The following is an 11,692-nucleotide window of genomic DNA, read 5'->3' as shown; positions in this document are numbered from 1 at the left end:
CAGCAAAGGCCCGAATCAGCGGCGGGGCAGGGCGGCCACAGGCCAGCCTCCAGCGGGACAGGGAAGGTGGGCCGGGGGTCCTGGGATCTTTCTCTGCAGAAAGAAAAACAAAAATGGCCGAACAGAACCAGGCTCCTCTCCCCGAGAACGCCGAGAGCGAACTGACCCCACACCCAGGTGAAACAAAGGAGTAGCCAGGCCCACCCCACCCCCAATGGGCAGCTCTTTTTGTCTTTCCTAAGTACAGCCATTTGTCCCCTAGCAACATGCATATGGGAAAAAATTCCTTTAACAGGAAAAAAACTAGGACTAAACTAAAACCCCAACATGTGTGTGTAGATCTTTCATTTTAAATAGCATTCTGTAGGAAAAGGTGCAGTATAGATATCATGGTGAGTAGTAGTGCTTAGCGAACTGCTCAGCATACAAAAGAGATGGTACTCTTTTTTGCTCTTTCATGCTGTGGGTGATTGTCATCTCTAGTTTTCTGTTCCTCAAAGTAAATCCAGCTCTCTAGAAAAACGTCTTGGTTCTGTGTTGTCCTCACCACTTAAGAGCAGGGGTAACCTCCATACAGAACTCTCTGTGCTTCTGTGCTTTATTTAAGGCAGATGGAAAGTAGAACACAGTTAAAAAGTAGGGGGTTTCCCACTCACTGCTGCCCCTTTTATCTCCCTCTTCCAGTACAAGATGGAGAAATTTTCATTCCTGTTGTGGTATTGCATGTGGAAGAGACAAATGCCAATGCCAGGCATTTATTCTTTACACAACATTTTGGTTACCAAATGACCCTGTGGTTAGTCTTACGTAATGCCTGAGACAGATTCCCTAGAACGTTGAACTGTTTTGCTGTTGGTAGATTCTGGGATCAGCTTTCTAGCCAAGTTGCATTTAAAGCATCCTTCAGTGGTTTTCCATGCAGGGAAAGCTAACACACATGTAATGATTTTTGTTGCCTACCACACCCTTTCATTCTAGCCCAGGTAGCAGGGTGAGGTAGCTTTCATACTGGTTTTATTAGACTAGTGGCAGACTAAGACCCCTTAATTTCTTGTTGTGCTTAGGTATCAGGCTGAAATACCCAAACACATACAGTGACCTTCAGGTGGACCCCATGCAGTGACTCTGACCTTGCAGGGAAGCAGCTTCCTAGCACATGCCGGCAGCTGTGTGCCAATTCCTGAAAATCATGAGGCAAAGCTCTTCCCTCCAAAAATTGTATGAAAGAGCATTAGGCATTGTTTCACTCCAGTGTTTGTCCACAGTCTGTATCCTGTTTCCTCCTGTGGCATCAGAATAAATCCCTATCTTCCTTATCCCTTTGAGAAGTGCTTCACTGTATTCACTGCGTTTCATTACCTGAAAGCCGCAGGCTGCTGCAGAGGAGACTTGTGACACTAAGATCAGCTGAAGCCTAATGGGAGAGGAGTCCGCGTGACTGCAACCGCATGGGCTTGTCTGGCGGTGCACTTTAGGTAAATAAAGCCCAGTGTGCTCACTGCTAAGCTTCCAAATTTTTTCCTTTTTTTTCCTTCTTTTTTTACCCCATGAAGCTGCTGTTGCAGGTTTTGGCCTTAAAATTTTATTTCTCAGGATAGAGAGCCACTGCTTCTGTATCACAAGGCTGCAGCACGACATGCAGCAGAGACTTCATTAGGCATTAGCAGAGCCGTCTTTAAAGTAGGCAAACACTCTTTGGCTCTGCAGAACAAAAGGGAAGCAAGAAACTGAATGAGCAAAGGTATTATTTGCTGACAATAATTGTTTCCAGTTGCAGCTGATGGCAGGGATTAATCGCAGTGTCTTAGTACTTTATTTGGGAGCAGGGGAAGTATTAGGGGAGGGAAGAGCCAATAAATGTTCTTCCCCATCTCCCTTGAAAAGTTAGTAATGGCACTCTGGAAACAATGCTTAAGGCTTGAAACTTGCAGTGTGTCTTTTATTGAAATAGCTTTGAACCCTTATACTCCCTCTTTCCAATTAGGAACAGAGATGCAAATAAACCTGGCTAAAAGGTGGGAGAAAAATGTAGCATATGGTGTAGCATCCATGTTATGTTGGGTTATGTGTAGCCAGCCATGTTGTATTAGTAGTTACAACTTCAATTTTGCCTATAATTAAATCTAGATTAATTACATTTAATACAATTCCCATTTTAGTTCACTCACACCAATGCTTAACTTCAGGTGCAGCTAGCAGAACTGTTCTCTACAACCTCTACCTTTTCCTGATTTAAATACCTCCTAAAGCTACTGTTTTCCACAACACCCACAAGAAACTATTTGTCCTGGTCTGCCATATTTAATTTGTTATGGAATGAACTACTCACTAGGATGGAGGGAGGGGGGATGCAGAAACACCTAAGTCGGGAGTAATCGTCACTTTCATTTAACCAAGGCCAGTGAAGAAGCAGTGCTGTAGCTACACCTACATTAAGCAAACTTTTGCTTACATCCATTTAACGATGGTAATGAATTTTCCATCATGGGTTATATTCCCAATATTTGCAAAACTTCGGGATTAACCCTGTGACTGTACACCTTCTGAACAGACTTCCAGCTGAAGCAATTTGCAAATGTTTTTGATCAGGTGTATTCCTGTAGCACCTTTAAAAACTGAAATACTACCAGCTCTAAGGATATTTGCCAGCCTTGTTTTGAAAATTGTTTCTGCTGAGCTCCGATGCATTATCTCTCTCTCTTACTCAAATTTCTTACTGGCAACACAGCATCTGACCAAATCTTTGCTATTCTATTTACTTGCTTCCCCCAGGTTTGTCCTCTTGGCTGCTTTGAAGAGGTGGAGCAGAGCAGAGCAACACTATCCCCACAGTTACACCTCCCCCTCTTTTCTTAAAGATCACTTTTCTGAAGCATTTAACCTGCACACAGGGAAAGCTTTTGGCTGGCTTTTAGCAGTTAACTGCAGTCAGCTTAACATTTTATGAAATGCAGTTTGCCCTTTCAGGTTCCAGCCAGATTTAACTTGCTTTATCTTCAGAGCACACAAAAAAGGAGGAATGCTTTAATTAGAAGAAGCCTTTTTTTTGTAAACTGCCAGTGGGAGCAGGGCAAACTTCCCACCTTTATTAGGTGGGACAAAATTGGTGTCAAACAGCTATTCTGAGGTAAAAATTACCTGTCCCTGTTTCTAGTAGGATTTAAGGCTGAAATTAGTATCTTGAGAGTTATGTTTGTGGATGAACACATCTAACCTTAGATTTAATCAAGCAGTGATAAACATAAACGTGGTTCTAACATGAAACAATTTTCAGGGGAGAGATGACCCAAAGCTTGCTGACTGCCTTTGTGTGCCATTAAATGTAGAGTTCTGCCAGTCTGGGAGCGTCTTCTGCCTGGTACTCTCTGGTTTCCCATTATTTTTCCCCTCAGATTTTCTCTCTATTACAGAAGTGGGTGTTCACCTTTGAAAGAAGAAGCTGTGTGGGCTCCATTCAAAACTAGAAAGGATGCCACAACTGCCATTTAAATTCAGTAACACAGGCACTGCAATTACAGAGATGCCCTTGCAAGAACTAGGTGCTCCTGCCTGCTTTCGATGGAGAGCGAGAAGATTTTTTTCACTTTTACTCAACTTAATGGCTTGTCCTGATTTTTCATTAACTTGTCTTTGCCTAGCCAGCAACTCTTAAATACTTTTTCCCCCCCATCATTCCCTGTTCTTCTTTGTCTCTTACTTTCCATAGCACAGGGTAAGAAGCCCTCCTCCCGGGGTTGTTTGCTCTGGTAAGAAGCTACCACACCACAATACCATTTGAGGTACAAGGTGGACTTCAGCAAAGTCCTCTGCCAGAATTAAAATTCAGCTCAGTCCCGCCTCTCCGAACTGTGTATTTTAGCATTAAGGTGATTTTCAAGCAGCAGGAGCAAAATTAGACCGCAAATAAAAATGATCCAGAGAGTAAGTGTTTGGCCTCATGTATTTGCATTTGTAGGCACATGTATTTATGAGTCCTCTTTTGGTTTGTGTTTTGTAGGACGAAGAAGGTCAGCCACTGCTACCGGATCATTTACCGGCACCCGGAGAGGACGCTAACGCAGGACGAGGTGCATCGCATCCACCAAGCTATTGAGGAGTCAGCAGTTCGGGAGCTTGGGGTGGAGGGCAGGTTCTAGAACGCTGCTCTGGAGCCCCAAGGACAGTTGCTTTCTTCTTTCTTTTTTTTCTCTTTATTTCTTTTTTTTTCTTCTATTTTTGGGGATGGTTTTAGGTCACAAGTAGAGAGAGGGGTTTTGTGACTGAACATAGAAAGCGACTGATAAATGGGCAATGGTAAAACTGGCAGGTAATAAACATTACTACTGAGAAATCATTGACAAAGCGCTGGTGCTTTATTTTAAGAAATGGGGGAACAGCAGTAATGTAAGATTTCCCTCCTGTTACGATAAGAAATACACTGCCTGGTGGTTTTCTGTGTTGTTAATTGGTCCCTGGGTTCCATTAAACTGTAAATACTTGGCATTATTTCTGTGTTGACAGGATCTTCTGTCCGTGTAACAAGTGAAGCAAATCAGAGACATGGGTTAGCTCAGGGAAGAAAAACCCATCCTGCCCCCCACCCAGCTTTTCTTTTTATAAATAAGAAATGTCAGATTTTGCTTCAAGAAACCTTCCAAGAAGTACATCTTGTGAAGTTTGGCTCTCTTACCTTCAGAGCCCATGGGTGTTGTGTTCATCAGAAAAGGAGCCAGTGTGGCTTGGGCCAGGCTTGGCTGTCTTCAAATGCTGGGTCATTGGCAAGTTTTTCCTGTTAGATCCTCTTGCTCCCACAGAGCTGAGCAGAGCTTAGTGAGGTGCTCCAAGCTGTGCTGCCTTCACCAGGGGAGAAGCTCCCTTGTCTGACTTCTCTTTGCATAGACACCAGTGCAAGTCTCCTCCCCTGTCACCATCAAAGTATTGATATCACCTAGGGCAGGATGGCAGTAAATAGAAACTCTTCCCTACAATGCCCTGAAAAGCAGCTGCCTTGATCTCTCACAGTATCTTGCCTTCTGGCAGCAGTGTCTGCTCAGAAATTTGACCTTTAAGGCAAGAAAGCAAACTAAAATGGGATCTTCTGCTGTTTGAAGTGCCAGTTGCTTTACAGGATGCTTGCCTTTTTCATTGCAGGTTATAATAAATAAATTCTGGCAGTGGTATGATGCTAGGGCCTGTAGAAGTATTCAAATGATCTGATAAACACTTGATTGAGCCATTGCAGATGCTGATACGGAATATGGGACCGGTTTTGGCTTGTGATGGTATTTCATACAGTCTTGCAGGTCACATCTGGTTGCTGTGCAGGCAACATTCCCTCCTTCAGGGAAGAAGGCGGTAAAAATGCTGCAACAAACAGCATCTAACACTGATTTATACCTTATCAAGAAACATCTGTGCAGCAGGCTTGTACTCAACCGTAAGAAGACAGTTACTATTGCAGATGTGACAGAAGCAGAGTGCTCATTTTAATTTCATTACTCAACATATTTAGCTGTGTAAACAAATCCTAATCTAAATCACTGTTGTGTTATCCAAATAACTTGATTATGAAAACAATATGCTAGACTTTCTACAAGGTAAAAAGAATGGGTGCCATTTAGGCACCAGAAAAACCTACTTGGTTATTTTTAAACCATCGTCTACTAAGATCCATAAATACAGCCTAGCCCACTTGATGTTTCTCAGTCCCCTTCGTCCTTCACCTTTTCAGAATTCTCAGTGAGGACCTGAGGAGGAGGAGGACTTTCCTGAACTTCACTGAGCAGTAATTGTTCCAAGACAAGGCCTGATTGATGCTGCCACATGGGGCACTAGATTATGTGGATCTTAATTGATGGAATTGCCTGTGGAGAGAGTATGTAACCTGTGTGCTGTATGAAAGAACAAAGTCTCTTGGGAAAACAGGAGAATATCTGTGGTGAAGTAGGTCACAAGATTTCCCTTTTAATTTATTAATTAGTGAGGCTTCCCTTTTCTGCTCCCCAAATCCTTCAGTTCTTCTCTGATTCTGATCAGTCAGTTTTGGGGACATAGAAATCTGGGAAAAGCGAGGAGAAGATTGGACATTGAGCCTTTTTCACTGCAGCCACAGGACATCATGTCTGGCTTTGCAAGGCAGTTTGGATGTTCTAGGATCAGCCCATATCCAGTCACTAACATCAGCTGTGTTTGACTCAATGTTTTTAGAGCTCTTTTCCAAGCTAAACAATTCTATGATTCTCTGTCTGGACTGCACTCCAGTGAGCATGGGCTTCCTGCAACGGCCAGGTCTTGGTGGAGTAGTGTTATCCTTTGAAACAGAAAGGTTAATCTCACAGGCTAGTAGGATAAGGGGGAAATTCAAAGCTTTCCCTGAAGATGACCTGACACCAAGGGATCATCTTCTGGGGTTTGAATTTTCATAGGAGCAACTTTCAGGCAAAAACATGAACCATTAAGATTAAAAAACCAAATAGCCTCTTCAGAAGCAAGTGTGATTCAACCATATGAAGGCCTGTAAAATCATATGGGCTGGCTGTGAGCAGAATATAAATACTTGGATTTAGATTCGGTAAGCCTTTCTCAAATATGTTCTAGGATTAATCTACTCCAAAGACCCATTGTCGTGGCAGAGATTCACCACAAGTAGCAAAGCAGACCTCAGATCAAAAGGAATCAGTGTTGTGCTTTTATGCTGCTGTCCTTTGGAAAATATGGTTTCCCCTTCAAAGCCTGACATTAATTTTTACTGAGGAAATTTGCTATGGACAGCAGTAGACTCTCAAGTCATATGATCCCTTGTGGGTGCCAACAGAGAGCTCGTAAGAATCCCAAGGTTGTAAAAGCCATGATTTATTTTACTGCTGGTCAGAGACACAGGATGCCAACAGGACCTCAGAGACTGGATTGATCCTGGTGGGAGTGTGACTGAGGAAGGTCCTTGGGACAGTCACTGACCAACTCTGTCAAAGGAAAGGCTACCCACTGCTGTCACTTAGCTTTTCTCAAGACATATTTAGCACACAGGTAGGTGAACTGGCTTGAAGACCAAGGACAACGTCGCTGCCAAGGTAAGATCCCTTGCTGGTCTCTGCTACCCTATAATCTGTCTCATGAATATTCCCCAACCTTGGATGAGCTACAAGTATAGTAAAGGGGGATGAGTTCACAAATATCAAAGTGATACCATGCCATGTGGAAATATTAAGGGGAGCAGCATTTGAGTAATTAATGGGTATGCTGACTGACTAGTGACAGGCACAATGCACTGCTTCTTGTTTTTCTTGGCTACTTCTGTGTGTGTTTTTGTGTGCCTCTGGGTTTTATATCAACATCCTTTAATACAAGAGAAAAAACTCAATTGTAGCAAAAGAAGCTACAGGAGTACTGGCTGGAGATTTGTGTGACTGAACAGTATGTACTGTTTAAATGTTCTAAATGCTGGTTTTGTTCCTACTGTGATTCTGTGATTCTTGAAAGACTAAAGATTTAGCTTTAACACCCAGTTTGGGATCTTCCCAGTAAAAGTAAACTGGTAGCAGATTTACAGTGCACTTAGTCTTACCTGGTTCTGATGTTCTTGTTAAAGGTGCTACAATGAAAGGTGGTGTGATCTAGATAGGCAGGAAATGGCTCCGTGTTTTTACCCTTGAGACTGCAGTCACCTCTGCCATGGTATTGCCAGCCATGGTCAAACAGTTGCACAAATCTGAAATCAGTTTTCTACTGAGAATCCAAACTATGTTAGTAAATCACTGGTAGTCATTTCCCTTCCATTGAGAACGCTAACTGCTGTCCCTTCTGCAACTGGTGGCTGTACTGCAGCACTGAATTTGCTGTCTCCTTACTCTGCACCTGTATTGGATTTCTCAACTACTGACAAATTGGTCTCAGTCCTTGAATAATTCAGGGATTAGCTTTGTTTTGAAAAAAAAAATGAAAACCAAAAAAAGCTGTGGGCTTTTTGTGTGTTTGGTAGTTTTTATCTGAGTGATTGGTGCATTTCAGCTGTCCCAGGGAAACTCGCAGTCAAGACAGGAATCTTTGGTGGTTCATTGAAGTAAACACAGGGAGTCTTCCCTGAAAAGCAGAATTATGTCTGTCTCATTGAGTTCATATTTGGGCAAAACTAAAGAACCTTGTCTTCACTGTGGGTTGACTGAAGGTTCACTGGAGCTCATTGGTTAAGCCAAGGTCAGAAAGCACTCTGTGTTGCCACTACCACCCCAAACACACACAGAAGCAGTTTTATGCACAAGGACATTCTATCAGATTCAGTGTGAGCATATAAAATGATTGTGCTGGGTATTTGAGGCTTGCTAGTTGGTATTGCTGAACTATCTCCATCCAAATTGTTACCATCTGGGAGAGAAAATGGGTTTGTACTTCAGCTCTGAAATAAGTAGCCATATTTTTAAAGCTCAGAGCTCTCTTCAGCTACTGTCTGCTGTGTGTCTTTGCTCAGAGATGTCTGTTTCTGTAAAACAGATTTGCTTTCTGTGTAGAACAGGCCATATTGACTAATTACACACCTCCTGATCAAATTTTAAGATACATGAACATTGTCTCTGAAGGGCAACCAAAACTGAAGCAGTCTTGTGAGATCCTTGAACAGATTTGTAGGGGACACAAGAAACCAGTCTTTGGTATTTATTACTTGCTTTAAATGTTGGTACAATCGCATCAGACTTTTAAGCTGAGTATCTCAGAGGAGACAATTGCAGTTCAACACAGAGCATGGACATATGCTGGGTGAAGGCACTGACTTCTCCAGAATGTGTTGTATAAGGTTTGATCATCATTAACATCTGATGCACTCAAATGTTTGGCAGTTTTCGTGCTTTTGTCAGATGGCCTCTGTTATTCTATTTATGCCCACTGTTAACTGAGTAGAGTCTGGTTTAATCTGCCTTTTTTACTTGGACTTCTGACATGACCTTGCTTTCTCTTTTCAGTTTTGCTTACTTTCTCATACAGTTCTTGCTGCTGAAATTTGGTATAACTTTGGTGAAGAAACAGTGCCAGGCTGCAGGCAGGGAGATTTATTATGCCACAGCCTAAAGCCCGTGCTCCCGCACCGCGTTACTGCAGGGACTCTCTGTGCTCACCCTCTGGATGCAGGTGATTAACATGCGGTCCAGGGAACTGCGCCTCTGCCTCCTCAGTAATTTGCTGGGCAGCACTGCAGTCATCCGGAGCAGCTGCCACTTAAATGGGCAGTAGATTGTTCTCTTTTTATTTTAGTGTCTGCAGCTTCCCCGTGTGCCACAGCCAGACGCGCTGTGTTGGTGTTTGCTGCAGCAAAGCATCAATTAGCTGCATCTCGCCATGTGCTGCCTGTGCAGCCATTTTTCAGCAGAATCGCTGCATGCATGTAAATGGTTACTCCCATCTCCATCCACAGATGGGAGGCACATCGAGGCCAGGGGTCAGGATTAAAAACTTACTAGACCCCAACAGGTATGATTAACTGCTTGTGGGATTTCAACAATGTCTGTGCAGGATGGAAAGTCCAAACTTGAGGCATCTGTCCAAATGTTTAGTCACTTGAAACATTTTGTAACCCGGTACTCAGTAGCCGTGGTGACACTGGTGTCATTCTCGGGAGGGGAGCAGGTTTAGGGAGCGATCACAGGGTAGCTGAGAAGCAAGGCACTCATGTCCTGGGCTCAAAGTGCTGAACTATCCTCCTCACCACCATGCTCCAGGAAGGCACGGATGTGATTTTGGCTGCCTGCCTTTGCATAGACACATAGTAAATAATTAACATGCACACCCAGGCTTTTTGGTCATCAGTTATTGCTGTAACTGATGATTAATTCAAGGAATTATTGATTCTCATGCCAAATCTTTACTTACAGGTGGTAGAGAAACTAATGATCATTCATAGGGTCATTATTGACAGATCTCAGTATAGGAAGTGAGTAAAATGTGTGGGAATGGAAGTGTAGGTCCGTAGGTTCGTTTGTGCCTCCCAGATCATGAGGGGAATGATTGACAAACTCAAGTCGAAAGTCTTAACCCGTACCCCCACCAAGGCCCCTCTTGTTGGGTTTCACATACTTGCTGGGGCTTTCAGGAGGAACAGAGCCATCTGGGATCACCAAACAGCTCTCCAGAGATGTCTGCCCAGTGTCCACCAGGAAGCTCTTGCCTGGACACTGGAGACTCTGAGCACACGTCATGCCTTCCACAGCAACATGGTTGGAGCCTGATTGCCTTAAAACTCCTGTCCTATGCTCACAGTACACATAAGCCTACCTCCCTGGGCCCTGCCCCAAAGCACTTCCTTTCTTTGACAATCTCCTAAATTCTGGTTAATCTCCCTCCCATGACTCCTGACCTCAGCTCTTCTCCCCTTTCTACCACAGTGCCCCAGTCACTACCCCCTGCCTTGCCAGAAGCTTGCTCAGAACGTTTTCACGCTGGGGCCAAGAAAAACAGATCAATGCTCCCCGAGTATGTGTGTTAATGCTTGGGTGTCTCTTCTCAGCTGCTGTTTTTTCCAAAGCTTGCCAGAACATCATGCCTCAGAGACCCTCACTTGAAGTCCAGCATGGATGCATTTGGATTCAAAAGTCAGTGAAGGTGACTGGCAGTGGAAGCCTGAACATCCATCTCCATTGCACACAGCCTTGCTTCCTTGAGCAAGGAGACAGAAAAATAGCAGGGCTGCAGTGTCCACCAGGAAGCTCTTGCCTGGACACTGGAGACTCTGAGCACACGTCATGCCTTCCACAGCAACATGGTTGGAGCCTGATTGCCTTAAAACTCCTGTCCTATGCTCACAGTACACATAAGCCTACCTCCCTGGGCCCTGCCCCAAAGCACTTCCTTTCTTTGACAATCTCCTAAATTCTGGTTAATCTCCCTCCCATGACTCCTGACCTCAGCTCTTCTCCCCTTTCTACCACAGTGCCCCAGTCACTACCCCCTGCCTTGCCAGAAGCTTGCTCAGAACGTTTTCACGCTGGGGCCAAGAAAAACAGATCAATGCTCCCTGAGTATGTGTGTTAATGCTTGGGTGTCTCTTCTCAGCTGCTGTTTTTTCCAAAGCTTGCCAGAACATCATGCCTCAGAGACCCTCATTTGAAGTCCAGCATGGATGCATTTGGATTCAAAAGTCAGTGAAGGTGACTGGCAGTGGAAGCCTGAACATCCATCTCCATTGCACACAGCCTTGCTTCCTTGAGCAAGGAGACAGAAAAATAGCAGGGCTGCAAGGAAGGCATAATAAGGTGTATCCTGACTGAAAGTTCAGGTGTATTAGTAAGAACATGATGCCCAGCATGGTCCCTTGCATGTACTTCCAGAAAATGATTGCAAATATATTTTTGATAAATAATAACAGCAGCCTTCTCTGTGTGTTTACAAGCTGCTGTTATTGTGCTATATAGCCTGCATCACTTTTCTTTCCACTTGCTAGAAACAGAAAAATTTTAATTTGATTGAGAATTAAATTATTTCCTGATGTTTCTGGTCTTGCAGCATTACTTCTTATGTTTGAACAAGGAGGTCAGCCCAGCATTGCTAAGATTTTCAGAACCTTACCAAACTAGGTTATTTGTTTGTCATGCACATATGAAATCAGAGTGGGTTATGTGAGTCTCATTTCTGTGCTGTGGATGCAAAAGCAGGGTTGTTGTTCCCTATGTTCTGTCTGATTAGAGATTTTTCTCTCTGCTGCTTTGCTCCGATACACAGAAATCACCTT

General features: G+C 43.7%; 1 protein-coding gene across 3 annotated transcripts in view; it reads left to right on the top strand.

Annotated features, from left to right (window-relative positions):
• Positions 1-4,485, top strand: part of FARS2 (phenylalanyl-tRNA synthetase 2, mitochondrial) — a 231,207-nt gene extending 226,722 nt beyond the window's left edge. For all 3 annotated transcript variants that reach the window (XM_008643449.2, XM_017746924.1, XM_017746925.1), the window contains one exon: positions 3,998-4,485. In XM_008643449.2, coding sequence (XP_008641671.1) covers positions 3,998-4,136 — 139 coding nt within the window. In that variant the 3' untranslated portion in view covers positions 4,137-4,485. The remainder of the gene's footprint in view (positions 1-3,997) is intronic.
• The last annotated feature ends 7,207 nt before the right edge of the window (positions 4,486-11,692 follow it).

Source organism: Corvus brachyrhynchos, unplaced genomic scaffold, assembly GCF_000691975.1.
Source record: "Corvus brachyrhynchos isolate BGI_N302 unplaced genomic scaffold, ASM69197v1 scaffold100, whole genome shotgun sequence".
NCBI lineage: Eukaryota > Metazoa > Chordata > Aves > Passeriformes > Corvidae > Corvus > Corvus brachyrhynchos.
The sequence above is the reverse complement of the archived record's forward strand: the minus strand, read 5'-3'. Positions and strand labels throughout refer to the sequence as shown.